Source organism: Cololabis saira, chromosome 9 (genome assembly GCF_033807715.1).
Source record: "Cololabis saira isolate AMF1-May2022 chromosome 9, fColSai1.1, whole genome shotgun sequence".
In the NCBI taxonomy this organism is placed as follows: Eukaryota; Metazoa; Chordata; class Actinopteri; order Beloniformes; family Belonidae; genus Cololabis; species Cololabis saira.
In genome coordinates this window covers 28273246-28288254 of record NC_084595.1, presented here as the reverse complement: position 1 = coordinate 28288254, position 15009 = coordinate 28273246, and the positions used below count along the sequence as shown (strand labels likewise).

The window sequence follows — 15009 nt, the reverse complement described above, 5'->3', positions numbered from 1 at the left end:
CATGTGACCTTCTGCTTAGCCTATAACTTTCCAGTCAAAGAATGGCAAATTGCCCTGGCCATCAGTGCATCAGCAGAGAACATTATCTGGAAAACAAATGAGATAAGACTGTGGCTTATCCTGATCGTATCCTGCTGAGGACAGACAGGAGGTTAAAGGGAAAGTGATGAGGCTGACATCTATGCATGCATGATAATTCTGTGCACTGTACAGAGACCCAGACATGAATCTTCCTCTTGTTGAAGGCACACAGTCAGATGAGTCTGATGAGCTGTATCAGGTTACAGAAACACACTAAGGCTCAGGACCATATTTATACATATGAGGCTCACAACCAAGTTATTCAAGCCCTGCAGACAAAGAGAGATTGAAACATGGTTCATCACAGGCTCAGGAGTTTTACATCTTTACTTGGTCGTTCAGTTTTGACATGAAACTGGAAATGCCAGCACAAGCCAGTGGATGGATACTGAAAATCACCTGGCTAGAAAAGAATCAGAAACTTTATATAAGTAATAATTGATTTATTAGATCTTTACACTAGTAATTGTTAAGCTGCAAAAGCGCTGCTGTTAATACACTGGGGGAAAAAAACTTGAAAGAAAGCACCAAAGAAAATAAGAAGACTGTTTTTTAGTTTTTTTCTGCTATAATTCTAGTCAAGAAAATGTTTTCTCACCCCATTGGCAAAGATTATTTAGCTTAAGATAAGAAAATTTTGACTAGATGCATGGGATTTTAGGCTTATTTCTAGAGGGACTGTTTTTTTGCAGTGTAGTCTGTACTGTAGCTCACATCCATAATCATGAGCACTTACCTCTGCAAACTTGACAGCATGTACTGTACATTTCTGTGTCGTGCAGCCCAGCCATGACAAAACATTGGGAGGCTGAGCTGGAGGCTCTCAAGGGGAACAATGCCAAGCTAACGGCAGCCCTGCTGGAGTCCACAGCCAACGTCAAACAGTGGAAACAGCAACTGGCTGCCTACCAGGAAGAGGCAGAGAGACTACACAAGCGGGTGAGTAAAGGGAGCACGGGAGAGCTTGTTTGTTTTCATATTTGATTAAATTGGTCTGATCAAATAGGCGTGCTCATTTGGTAGGCGCGTTGTGAAGTCAGGATGAAAGGATGAGGCAAAAAACAGCACATAGATGAGTGAGGAAAGAAGAGGCAGGCTGGGAATGGGATGACAGTCATGTTTCTGCTTTTCCAGTCTCAATCAAGCTGCGGCCTTGTCTTTGTTAGGTGACAGAGCTGGAGTGCCAGAGTACCCAAACCCCAGTGATTAAATCCCAGAAGACTGAACTCAATCAAACCATAGAAGAGCTGGAGAATACGCTACGGGAGAAGGAAGAGGTTTGTGTGTGGGCACATAGAGAAGTGACTATTCTCAATCTTACATTTATGTTTCCCAGCTTTTAATGCTTTTTTTTTTTTTTGGTCTTCAGGAGATGGAAAAGTTGAAAGAGGAACTGGAAAACATGAATGACCTGATGGAGCAGAAGGACACTCTTACTCAGAAGCTTGAGGTGAGCCACTCTTGAAGACAGAAAAAAAACAGAAAGAGCAGTGACTTCTGACTTTACTGCATCAACGCAGCGCACTGACTGCCTCTTCTTACTGTCTAAAGGAGACGGAGCTGCGGAGCCGGGTGCTCGAGGAGCAGCTGGCAGGAGCAGAGCAGCGGTTGGAGGAAAACCAGGAAGAACAGGAAAATTTCAGAAAGAGTCTGAGGACGCTGCTGGAGATGCTCGACGGCAAGATCTTTGAGCTGACGGAGCTCAGAGACACCTTGGCTCGGCTAATAGAGGAGGCCAGCTAGAGACCGAGTTTTCCTAATTCTCCCAGACAGAGCCATATGATAATTTATTTACAGCCCCACCGCACACGCAAATCCCACCCACCATCCCTCCCCTCCACATACACCCTACACACATAAGTAGTGACACACTGCACTGCCCACATTCATATTTTCCTCACAAAGGGCAGCTGACTCCCTGTTTTTACCTTGCAGGCATTGCGTTTTTACCAACCACAAGCACTCCTGTAGTTCAAGATGACACAGGGACTACCTCAGCTTGCCTTGTGATTGGCTGGTGTAGGTATAACTTTGGCAAAACTGGTCGATCCAGTTGTAGAGATGCCTCCCATGGCACTCTCCAACTCCCCCCTTAATCACCCTAACATGCACGCACACACTCACTTACTTGAGAACTGTGCCTCAGTGCCATCTACTGTTTGACCGGGAGAGCTGCGCCTCAGCTCGCGACATCACAACGTTTCACACCCACACACACTTCTCTTACTCTCTAAACTGCCCCTCCAGGGGGTGATGTTGAAAGTCATGTGGAACTAATTGCTGTTAAGACTCAGAGAACTGCGCCAAAGCTGCCAAACCCTCCGAAAACATTGTCCTCTAACTTGCAGATGCTTTGATCCAAAGTAACTTACTGTACAGAGAAGATTTGAACAGAAACCCCCCTCCCAACATGTTTGTATTCGGGCTTGTCAGAAGAATGTAACTTGGAACTGCAGGATGACTCTAAAAAAACAGTCAGTCTTAACTTTTGACCTGCAGTGCTTTCACTGTTGCTCCTCAGTCTGGACTCAGGGCTGCTGGGAAACAGAGTCTGAGATACTTCTTAAGAGAAAATGAAGGACTTCTGTAAATCCACACCCTGTTAAAAAAAAGAGAGGAAAAGTCCTGTATGACTGATGAGTGTCACATCTTTTGGGGGCATTTTCCATGCCAAAGCAGAAGTGTCATTGCTATGTTTGAAATGAGAATTCGTGTATCCAGACTGCTTCCACCATCACAGACATCTGGCCTGTCTTCCTGCCAAACTCAGTGTGACGTGTGCTCGAACAAGGTGTTACATAAAGTGTGCCTTCAAAGTACACTTAAGTGGGCATGTCTCTGTACATAATAAGTGTTTGTGCTTTTCAGAAAGGAGACCCTGTTTTTGGACAGCAAGACCTACACGCACCCACGCACACACACACACACACACACCCGTATACACACATATACAGACACATACACTGAGCAATACCAGACAGGCTCGATCTGACACCTCTATCCAACTTTATCAGGTACTCTTCTCAGTGGACTCATGCAGATAAGTGAAACACAGTTAAGCTGATACCCTCTGTCCAGCAGAAAGTGTACTACTGTTGACCGCAAAACTGTGTGGCAGCCCTGTGTGGTCAGAGTAGTGCATCCCGAAGGGCTCGCAGAGTGTCATCTTCATGTTCCAAAATCTCCTCCCTCAGAGAAACTGGACTCAGATTGTCGCTCCACATGGGTGAATACAGAACTGTACTCAGTTTCTATTCATTTATTTTTCTTTCTTCTTTCTTTCTTTTTTTTTTTTTTTTTTTTACACAGGATATAATGCTGATGATATAATTATATGACTGTATTAAAAAACAACAACTTTTTACTCATGCCGGCGTTGTAAATGAATGGATGGATGACTCAAATGCAGTAACACCCTGCAGTGGCTTATTGTTGTGTATTAACCCACGGGTATTTTGTCCGTAGGTAAACACTGAAAGCCTCCTCTGTACATTTAAAATGTGTAACACCACAGTGTAAACAAGCAGTGTTATACATTTTGTAATACACTTTACTCTTATTGTAAAAAGCAGCTTTTATGTCGGTAAAAACTTCAATTCTCTGCTTTTAAAATGAATACCTTTCTAAAAAGCGATTCACGAGGTGCTGCCGATCTTATTATTTCAACTGAGCACCCTGTTTGCACTAAGTTATTACACTGTTGTAACTCCATTATATGTCAACCGATTTGCATTTAGTACTAGCACACTATAATTATATACCTAAATTGCTTTCTGTAGTTAGTTACACAGGTTAATACACTGGAATAAGAATCATTGTAAAGGGGAATGTTACCTATTTATTTTCTCGCTGATGTAATTTTGAAAGTGGAGTGACAGCGATGGAGTACCTTAATACTAATGCTCTTGTTAATGAATGCCTTTGTACAGTAGTGGACAAGAAGCTTTTCATTCTCCTGTTTTGTAACTTATAGTATTTAATTGTAGGTATTATTATTGTATTTAGAGGTATGAGAGGACTGGCAATATTTTTGACTATTTAAAGTAATTTTGAACTCATGATATTAAAGAGGTACCTCAGGCTAACGATGTCCGTGGATTGGTGAGATTTGTGTGTTTGTGGGTAAAAGGATTTGCCGAATGCTCTTAAAAAGCGATCACGAGACGCACTCATTGGTGCTTCAGACAAACTAAATCTTTCTTTTCTGAATTCAGACAAAGCTCAGAGCTGACAAATGCTTTGTTTTATATTTGAATACAGACTTCCGTGTTTCCATTTTGCTTTTGTTCATTATTTTAAACATACATTTTTAACTAAATTACTCACAACAGACGCACTTCGCTGCTTTATGAGATTTTATTAAAATGCAAGGATAAATTTGCTGTTAAAAAAAAAGAAGAAAAATGAAATGAATGAATCAAAATGGCAGGAAAAAAGTCAAAAAGGTATTTTTGGATCAGTTTGTGAGCACAATGTGATGTAAAAACCACTGCAATATTTAGTCCACCAGTTTTGGGCAATCTAATTACATTATAATCATGAAAGCTATTTTATTTATTTTCTTGTAGTTCTCTATTTTGATATTGCATATTGTTTCAAAGGGTCACATAGTCAGGCTGTGTTGACAAGTCTATAAAGACAAGGTACAAAAGAGAAAAAGAAATGCAATAAAACTGTCTGTTTGCAAACAGACTGCATTAAGCTTAGTTATTATATGTATAGGTAAATGTGAAATACAGGACGAGGGAAGGCGTCGTCTCCTGAGCCCAAAGTTTAGAACAGGATAAAGTTCATAAATAACATATTTTGGGCAGAGTCAATTTTATCAAGTCAGGTAAGGTCTGCGTTAAATTTGACAAATCAGGTCAGGGTAACATTTCCTGCTCCATGAGGGCACGTTGGAAGAGCAATGGTAGTTGAAGTAGATCTTTACCGGTGTCTAAGGTTTTGTGCCAGGAAGAAAACAAACAAACAAGAAATTACTGTCATATGTATCATATATCTTCACCTATTATTTTTCTACAGCAAAGTGACAAAGCAAACTCCAACTTCGTGTTTTGTTGCTGGGCCACCACGGGCTGACAGAAAATGCTCAATGTGGCTCCACTTTCGCAAAACTCAAATCTACTGGATGGTAGTTCTTCAAAAACATCTGTTGAGCAAAAACCAAAGCCTGAAATGTCACAAGAATTACGTTTTTCTTTTAATTTGTGTCTGTCTCAGAATGTGAATCAACAATTGGCTCTCAACAAAAGAATAGGACAAAAAGAAAAAAAAAACCTTGTATCAAAGCTGTGTAACACTGTGCACAATTAAACTCTTTTAGAGTCAGAGCTTAGTTTATGAATCCACATTGTTTTGCTTCAAGTCATGCTTGTGAATCTTTGTGCTGCTCAGCATCCCACTAGTCATCTCATACATATTTAGGTCCAATTCCACAAGCTGTTCTATGCTTTTCAGCATCACATTACAACAGATGTCTCACCAGTGATCAAAAAAGCAATATTGTTACCATAGTCATTCAGGAATTACCTTTCGTGAAAGTGCTGAAACCATCCCTGAAAACATTTTATTTGAAAGAAGAGAACTCACTTTGCCGTTTAAAGGTCTCTGCCCATACTGACTGGGAATTTGGTGTGTGAGGTCATGTGTGCTTGTGCATGTTTTTTCACTTCAAGCAATATGAGTAACTGAACTCCTTCAGTATAATTCTGCCCAGTGGGCGCAGAGGAAGGATTGGAAACAATATATATGCAATATGGAGAAGAAATGAAAAAGAATAAGAGAGGATGAACCGCATCAATCACAACTGCCTGCACTGGAGCCCAGAGGGACTCCCTTCGGCACTGAGAGAATCTAGTCTCCCACAAAACATTGATCATTCAAAGAAGCGTTACTTGCTTTAACATCTCTTTTGTGACTATCCCACGCATGAAGTTTGGGAAACACCAACCCAATCTACCCAGTTTACAAAGACCACTAATGCTAACCAGTACCTTCACTTTACTTAAGACTCTCTGGAACTCTGATCCTGTCTAGTCGTTTATTACCCAAAGGGATGAGCTTCAGATTTGAGGCAGCAGAACATGATATGATTGGAAAGATGGGGCTGATAGAAGCCTGAAGACCTCAGGAGCGTGACAGGGGCAGAATTCTGGTGGCACGGACTGAATGATGTACAATATTTGTCTAATGAGACAAGCAAATGGTTCTTCCATAAACCGCAGGAAAGACAAAACAACAAGATCAGAGTCCACAGAGCAGAATAAGGCTCAGTAAAAGTACTGGTTAATAATACAAAAATTTAAAAAAACATGATGTTTGATGTCTTAATGGTTTGCAATCCGGACAGTAAATTCAGTGATCCCAGTATGAATCATTATGTATTTGTCTCTTCACTTTTAAATCTCCCATAAGACCCCAGATTACCGACCATCCTCAGAGCAGATCTTTGCTGTAAATACAGTTTCTCATTTGTAACGCTCTTGGTTGAAGGAAATTATCACACTTCTCCACTGTAATAACTTCCCATACACAGCTTTCAGTTTCACTTAGTATCAGTGCAGTGCTGAAAATGTTAAGTGCAGAACATCAACAGTACATTTTATAGAAAGTAAAAAAAAAAAAAAAACAAACATGACATCAGTACAGTTGAATAACAGGGAAAAAAAACAGCAACAAACAGTAGAAATAAAAAAAAATTGAATGTAGCGTGCATAACAAATGAACAGATTGATCATTAACCGCTGGAGCATTTAGTGACTATAGGTATGAGCCTGGTCTTGTCATAATCAGCAGGTACATTTGTGACGTAGCTGTGCGTGCTTGAGTGGGTCATTGTGTGTTTACAGTACAGCTCAGCACCGAACCGTACCGCACAGTGCAGGGTGTCTAATGTCAGAAGGTGCAGTCAGCTGTGTGTGTGTGTGATATCTAATGAATCTTGAACCCTAACTATCCCAGTCAAGGCCCGCTGGGCCGTCATCATCTGAGTCAGACTCAGGTGAGGCCTCTTTGATGCGGCGCAGCGCCTCGTGTATGCTTCTGGTCAGGGGGTCGGTGGATTCAGGGAACTCCCTCAGGTCTTTTCTGTCTTTAAAAGGGACACGTCTAAGTTTGACCCCCTTGCGGATTTGAGCCAAGATGCTGTTGGGGTCATCGTCATCCTTATCAAGCAGCAGGGAGCGCTGGTCGACCTTCCTCAGATGGAAGCTGCCTCTCTTCAAGGAAGCGAGCACCTCGTCCATGGGTGAGCTCCCTGTGAGCGGGGAGGGAAGAGGAAGACGGGACATGAGTGGTTACTTAGGAAATAAATAAAGAGCCATTAGAAAATAGTACTGCAATTGAAAAAAAAAAGTCTCAGTACCTCTTCTGCTGTGAGCGTCAAACGCTGGAGTCTTCTTCAGTTTTTTTCGTGCACTCACCAGCTGGCTGCTGTCAAAAAAACGAGGGATGAATGGGCCAAGTGGGGAAAGCGCAAGCTCCTCTTCTGCACTCTTCCTCTCAGGCTTTTGCACATGCTGGCCGGGGCTCGCTGAAGGCGACGACTCTGTTGGAGGGGGAGGCGGCGGGGGTGGTGGCGGAGGTGGAGAGATGGGGGATCCCAGCAGCGAGGAGAAGGAGCATGGAGAGCAGGAGGAGTCTGCGGGAGTGGGTGCAGGCAGAGGAGGAACCGGTGCTGTGAGCGTTGCGACGGGCTGAGTGGTGAGCGTGGTGCTGGGGTCCGTCTGCACGCTGGTGCTAAGACACAGCGGCTGCTCGTGTGTCTGGACGCTGACAGAGTCCACACCCTCCTCCCGCTCACTCACGCTGCTTATCTCCGTACTTCTGCCTCGCTGAGTTCTTCTTCTGTGAGCCGTAGACAGCCGAGTGGATTTTAGAATCACCTGACCTGGGTACCGCTAACCAGACACACAAAAACCAAATGGAGGGAAATCAGAAAGAAAACTATAAAAATATGTAAAGACACTTCCATTAAACAGGAGGGCGCGTACCTGTTTGAAAGTCCGTAGCCTGTCCAGAGTTTTTTGCCGCTCCTGACATACTCTACTGCTCTTCAGCTCCTCATCTTCCTCCTCCTCATTTTTCAGCTGGGAAATATTAATATTTGAAAAATGTAAAATTTACAGATTATGTTTGACATTTATATAAGAAGTTAGATGCTTTCAAATCCTAGATTTGAGCTCATTCAAGTACATTTAAAACAGACAAAGCAATATGTCTATTTTGCGGGGTTCAGCTGTCCTACGCTGCAAGGGTTTGTTATGAAAACTACATGTTAGTTTGTCTAAGGCCCCTTTCTTTGCTCTGATAAAACTGTTCAACTATCGATTCTCATGGTCACTGCAATGAAAGTCCAGCCATTACCAGGTCTCAATTCCTTGGGTGTTATTATTTCAGTCTTACTGATGTGACTATATATATATTCTTACAGGTATATACAGAGGTATTTAGATATTCTTTTGCAGAAAAAAAATCTTATAATGATTTGAGGAGGTCCCCTCTCCTTTTTGTGTCCCAGATTAAAGTTAACTGCATCCAGTCTTGGTTCAAGTCTAAAACAACAAGATTTTGACGTGTCTATAAACCACCAGCTGGAAGTTAAATCACTCCAGCTTTTCAATCTGAAGTGTGAAGACAGCCAAAGAAAGAAGTTGTGAAAGTGTCAGCCTTCAACGAACTCTCTGATCCCCATTTCCCTCATGGAGTCACTAGAACTGTTTGATCCGAAAACAGCTGATGATTACAGAAACGCTCTACCTGTAAGACATGGCAGGACTGGGAGTCTTTCTGCATTGTTTGGCGCCTCTGATGTTTCTGGGTGTGGTTAGATACACAGATCTCCTACGAAGAGATAAAAAAGAAAACATTGACAAACTGATCTACACTTAGAGTAAAACTTAAAGGTAGGTTGCATAATTAATTTATATAAAAATACAAAATACACTCTTTATTGTAAACATTGATCAGCATGCATAACTGCTGCAAATTTCACAGCTCAGGAATAAAAATAAGAGTGCGTACAGGACACACACCCGTTTGTTCCTTAGATAAGAGCGCTTGGTGGTGATCCGGCCCCTTCTTGACTCAAGCCGTCGAGCGTTGACCTGAAGTCTGCGTAGCTCTTCTCTCTCTGCAGTATCGTCCTCTGTTATATCATCTGCACTCTCAAAGGTGTCATAGTACACCACCTCATCCTGACGCTCTGGAAGCGCATGTACATTAACATAAAATGGATTAAATTGTTTTTCTTTCTCAGCAATGTCAAAGTAGAAATGGGTTCATGGAGGGTAATGTATATATTATCTAATAACACATCTTTCTTTAATCATTTATCAAAATACATCTTAAATAATCAATTTTAAAATGAGACATGAAAAGATAATAAACTTGAAATTGTCTGACAATGTTCCGTCAAGATTTTATTTTGTAAGCATATATTTGTGAGGATACCCGTGATCTGTCTGTGGATGCTGTCCAGCTGAGCAGTGAGCAGCAGCTCCTCACACTGTAGGATCTCAGCCTGTATGTCGTACAGTTGGAGCTGGAGCTCATAGTATTGTGTCTCCATGTGGTCTAAGAGAGCCATTGCATCATCACCGCTACACAAACTTTGCATCTGATGTAAAAAAAAAAAAAAAAAAAAAAAGAAACAGTATTTTACACAATAACCTTGTTTAGCAAAGAATTTTGTTTTATATGGTGTCAAGTATAACTCCACACCTCTTCTTTAAGTGTGTGCTTCCTCTGCTCCAGACAGATCTCTCGTGCTCTCTGGAGCTGTAGGGTTTCCTTGGAAAAACAGTAACGCAGCCTCTCCATGCGCTCCACCGCTGCCGTCCATGAAGATTTACCAAACTTTCGCTGGTCCACTTTCATACGGTCATACACCCCTGCGCAGACAAACAGACCATGAAAAAATGCACAGAGTGAAATTTCCACAAAGTTTAACATGGTGTCTGGCACAAACTGGCACATTTCAACCACCTTTTCTTTTCCTGTGATGTGGTGACTGAAGTAATCAGAAGAGCGGAAGGTTTCTTACAATAACATAGACAGACATCTACTGGACATGGGTGAGTATTACAACTGCTTTCTTTCCAGTGTGCAGTAAAGGGGCAAGCTAACAGAAATATTTTGTTGTAATAAGTGTAAGATAATACACGAATCATCAATGGTGAAAGGAAAACTGTGATAAACACGGATGCAGTGAGGTGTTTATCCGACAGAATTGCTGGCAGATCTGTCTGATCAATAGGCAGCCCGCTTTTCCAGCTGGGTCTGTTCAGAGCGTTGCCAAATGCAGTAACTCATTAATGCAAAATTATGTCAGCCCTGGGGTTCAAACCCACAGACAGCTCAATAGCACACTCTCACAACTACACATTTGTGTGTCTCCATGTGGTATTTGTGATTCCAAATCATCCCATTGCTGCTTTATTGACTTGACATTGAGAGCAACAGTTTTAGTATTGATGTTCGTACCTTTCTGGGCTCTGGCAGTGACCTCAAAGTATTTTACGGTAAACTCTTGGATATTGAGAACCGCCTCTTGAGCTTTCTTCTGCCAGTCAGAGTCTTCCTTTTTTAAAGCTTCAATCCGTCTTGGGCCCAAGTAGTCATTCTCCAAAGAAATCTGATGAGAGAAAATAAATAAATAAATAAATAAATAAATAAATAAATAAATAAATAAATAAATAAATAAATAAATAAATAAATACCCTCACTAAGAGATTAACAAGTTTTATTCAGGAACAAATAAAGACAGGAGAAAATATGAGCACATTCATATATTTTCAGATCATTTATATATATTAAAGTGCTCTTAAAAATAAACAAAGCTTGGAATACAGTATGAAGTGCGCTGATATTAGAAAAGGGATCTCAAGGGGAATACAGTATATATTAACTGAGGTAGTTCCTACTTGCCAATACGGTCTAAGAGGCAGATAAAAGTAGCTCCACAACCAACACCAACTCTTCTTTCTTTCTTGTCAGGTTTGAACCCCATATCACATTACAGCATTACCTATTTGTAGTGGAAAGAGCGAGTTCCTTCACAAAAACCAGTGAACCTTAGAATTATAAGCTAATGGTACACCTGAAAGTTCAGCTTCTTTCCATCACATGTGTCCATGTAGGTATAGGAAAGATTACAACAACAATACATTCTACATCCATGGCAAGCAGACATGGAGAGGGAGCTACACACATGTACAATCAAATCTACTAGTATTTGGACAAGGACACTACTTATGATTTTGCCTCTTTAAACCACAACAACTGATCAGACATGAAAAGACTGAAGGGCAGACTTTCAGCCATACATCTACTGGTATAATGAAAATCATTTGTTTACATACTGCAGCCAGCAATCACACACTTCCTTCATTTTCAGAAGATCAGAAGAATTACACAAAATTATGAAGATTATACTGCAATTCAAGTCCTTTGTGGTTGATGAGAGCCTAAAGACTGGAATTCATAAAAATAATTGGATGCAGTTTTCTTCTTACAAATACTTTTTTTTCCCCAGACATTTACACTAACTGTCTTCAGGTGCTGCCCTTATGCAGGTCTAGCCACTTTCAGCTTTGTTATGAAGCAAGGCAAATTTATTTGTATAGCACATTGCATGTACAAGAGAATTCAAAGTGCTTTACATAAAAATATATTTTTAAATGGATTAAAAAGTAAGAGTTTAAAAGCAGAAATTAAAGATAGATTTACATAAATTAAAAAGAATAAAACAAATGAGATGCAAATTAGGATTACAGTGCATGGTCTAAGTGCATGGTTTTCACCCTGACTTAGAGCAAATGAGTTTCAGCAGCCCTGATGCATTCTGGGAGTTGGTTTCACAGGTGAGTTCCCTGTTTGTTTCTAACTCCCAGAAAGTAGGCGTGACCCTGAGACCATTCAGAGATTTATAAACCAACTGCAGGATTTGCAGCGTTACAGTAGTCCTATCCACAAGTTAAAAGTCCTGCTGAATCCTACTGAGACACCAGGGGCCTGTACTACGAAGCGGGATTTGGGGTTAGCGAGGTAACTTCAGGTTTAACCCTGGGTTTTCAGGACTACGACGGTGGTTCACTTCTTACCGGGACACATCGCCATGGTAACTTATGCTGAACCGCTAACCTGCTCCGGAGCAGGTTATGTTCGAGATACAGATCGCCGGGTATAAAAGCACCGCCCACTGACCAATCAGCTCTCTTGGAAAATGGCATGCCCTTTCGAAGAGAATCCAGTGGAGCTCTGTGCGCGGATCGTGAGAGGATCCCTCCGAAGAGAACGCGTATTCAGGGACCACCAAAACCCCTTTGCTTTCCCTGTATGAACGATCCAGAAAAAAAAAAAAAAAAAAGGAAAAAAAGAAAAAAGAGGTGGAGGAGAAAATAAAAAATAAATCAATCAACCCTAACCTAATTAACCCTAACCCTAATAAAACAAATCATCACCCAAAATCCGATGTACAGTCAATCCAAAACTAATACCAATTAAATAAAGAAATCAAGAAGAAATCAAAAAGAAGATGCATTTGTAAGGGGATAGCAAAAAAGGGATTTTCAATTTCGTCCCTCGAACATTCTGAGAAGTCACTTTAAAATACTAAATACCCCCCTCCTGAAAAAATAAAAAATTAAATAAAATAAATAAAAAAAACCAATTCTTTGGTACAGCATCAGCACAAGTTATCGGTCAACAACAATAGTTATAGAACCAATATATACAGGACTGTCTCAGAAAATTAGAATATTGTGATTTTCTGTAATGCAAACACAAAAACAAAAAAATGTCATACATTCTGGATTCATTACAAATCAACTGAAATATTGCAAGCCTTTTATTATTTTAATATTGCTGATCATGGTTTACAGTTTAAGATTAAGATTCCCAGAATATTCAAATATATGTTTATATCCCTATGAATTTACGCATTTATACAGTCAGCGATCTTTTGCCAGCTGTCTTTCCTGCATTTTGCAGCTGCAACTGTGTTGCTTTTTGCCTGTATTATATGCCTATACTCATCATATTTCCGTAAAATTATTGTTTGCTCTTCGCTACTGAAATAAGCGGCTCTGACAGCGGACTTCTCCATGCTTGCGATTGGTCATGCGCTGAAAACACTGCCCCTTTTATGTGCACGCGCTCATATCCAGATTGGAGAAACCTGGGTTGATATACCGAGTTGATAACCGCCGTCGTGTGACCGCTTAGCGTGATTGCAATTGTCCCGCTTAGTGAATCTGGATAAGGAAAAGATATCCTGGATATGTTGAACTTGCTTCGTAGTACAGGCCCCAGTTCTAATCGGATCCTTGATACAGTATGTTCTTGAGGTGATAATAGGCTGAATTCACGATTGTCTTAATGTGGCTGTTAAAATTCAGGTCTAAGTCCAGAACCACTCCCAGATTTCTGGCTTGTCAATACTGTCTCAGAAAGTTAAGTAATCAATGATCACTCATTTAAGATCATTTCATTTCTCTAATTTAGTATGTTTATAACCCTGTTTATGATGAAAGCTTTTAGTACATTATCAATCTGTACCAGGGACATTGCTCCCCCATTACTCAGATCACAATTTGTATTTACTGCACACATGCGCAGGCTAGGTTTCTCTTCTCTCCATGCAGCCTATATGTGTCGGCGATATGCACAATGTACAGCCCAATGTGCAAATCTTCACAGAATAGCAGACAGCTTGGAGCTCACTCTGTCGGTTTTATTTGAATTTACAGATCAGTCTAAGATAACTGTCTTCAGGCTCTGTTACTGTTAGGCCTATAACACCGTATCCCTGACTGCTGGATGGTTTACTACTGTGTGCGATTATACCAGGACACAGGCAACGCCTATAATCTGTACATTTAAAATGCCACTTATCTATGCCATCTATGTAGCATTTGAGTTCGGCAAGTATAGCTCTTTAATTCAGCTTGCAATAGTCATCATTGAACACCAGTGACCCAGATCCTCTTGACAGTCGTACTTGCCCGTGCTGCAAAACTGCCTCCACCACGCATGACAAATGATGTTATAGGTTTTTTTTATTTTTTTTTATTTTATTAGTTTGCACACAATAAAAGTAACACTTACAATCAAAATAATAAGACAAAAGTGACAGGAGAGGTCAAAAAGCCAACAGGCTTATACAGCGGACCTCCCCTCAATTTAGGAAGTAAAACAGTAATTACAAAAAACAAACAAAAAAACGCAACACGACTAAAACTATAAACAAAAAACAAAGAAGGTTAGACTACATACAGTAGTTAATGATCATCAACACACAAAAAATAATCAACAACAACAACAAAAAAAATCAACAAAGAAAACTTGTGACTTTTTTTAAATGTGAATTGAATGAGATGATAAAATTCTTTTAAAAATCTCTAGAGAAACAGAGCTTTTGATAATGTGAGATTTGGAGTTCCATATCTGTACACCACGATATCTGAGAGAATACTGGCCGTGTTTAGTTTTATAAAAAGGAAGATGAAGATGATTGACCTGTCTAGTATTATATGAATATATTTGAGAACTATACTTGAAAAAATTACTCAACGATAGTGGTAAAGAAAAAGGCAAAAACATATGTTAACATATGTATAAAAACACACATATCTGATGAATATTTATGTCATATACTGAAAGAATTTTGAGTTTTCTGAACAAAGGAGTAGAGGGTTCCGTAGAGTTAGAAAAAGTTGCCAGTCTTACAAATCATTTTTTGCATTAAATAAAGTTGATGAAGACTGGAAGGGTATGTATTTGCCCAAACAATATTACGATAAATCAAATAAGGATAAATCATGGAATAATATAGAGTTAATAAGCAAGAAATATTAACGAGATTTCGCAGTTTGCTGATGATGCCCAATGACTTCACAGTTTTATTATGAATGAAATGTATATGTT

At 40.2% G+C, this 15009-nt stretch overlaps 2 protein-coding genes across 3 annotated transcripts in view; one reads left to right on the top strand and one right to left on the bottom strand.

Moving 5' to 3' along the window:
* Positions 1-4295, top strand: part of homer1b (homer scaffold protein 1b) — a 30362-nt gene extending 26067 nt beyond the window's left edge. For both annotated transcript variants that reach the window (XM_061729043.1, XM_061729042.1), the window contains 4 exons: positions 864-1020; positions 1248-1358; positions 1451-1531; positions 1633-4295. In XM_061729043.1, coding sequence (XP_061585027.1) covers positions 864-1020; positions 1248-1358; positions 1451-1531; positions 1633-1824 — 541 coding nt within the window. In that variant the 3' untranslated portion in view covers positions 1825-4295. The remainder of the gene's footprint in view (positions 1-863; positions 1021-1247; positions 1359-1450; positions 1532-1632) is intronic.
* A 2011-nt stretch (positions 4296-6306) lies between these two features.
* The window catches only part of LOC133450420 (junction-mediating and -regulatory protein-like), a 43512-nt gene continuing 34809 nt past the window's right edge, over positions 6307-15009 (bottom strand). Inside the window, exons 3-10 of the mRNA XM_061729041.1 lie at positions 10567-10717; positions 9805-9974; positions 9535-9700; positions 9117-9286; positions 8842-8925; positions 8076-8171; positions 7448-7982; positions 6307-7339 (exon numbers count right to left, since the gene is read on the bottom strand). Of these exons, the coding sequence (XP_061585025.1) occupies positions 7032-7339; positions 7448-7982; positions 8076-8171; positions 8842-8925; positions 9117-9286; positions 9535-9700; positions 9805-9974; positions 10567-10717 (1680 nt within the window). The 3' untranslated portion in view covers positions 6307-7031. The remainder of the gene's footprint in view (positions 7340-7447; positions 7983-8075; positions 8172-8841; positions 8926-9116; positions 9287-9534; positions 9701-9804; positions 9975-10566; positions 10718-15009) is intronic.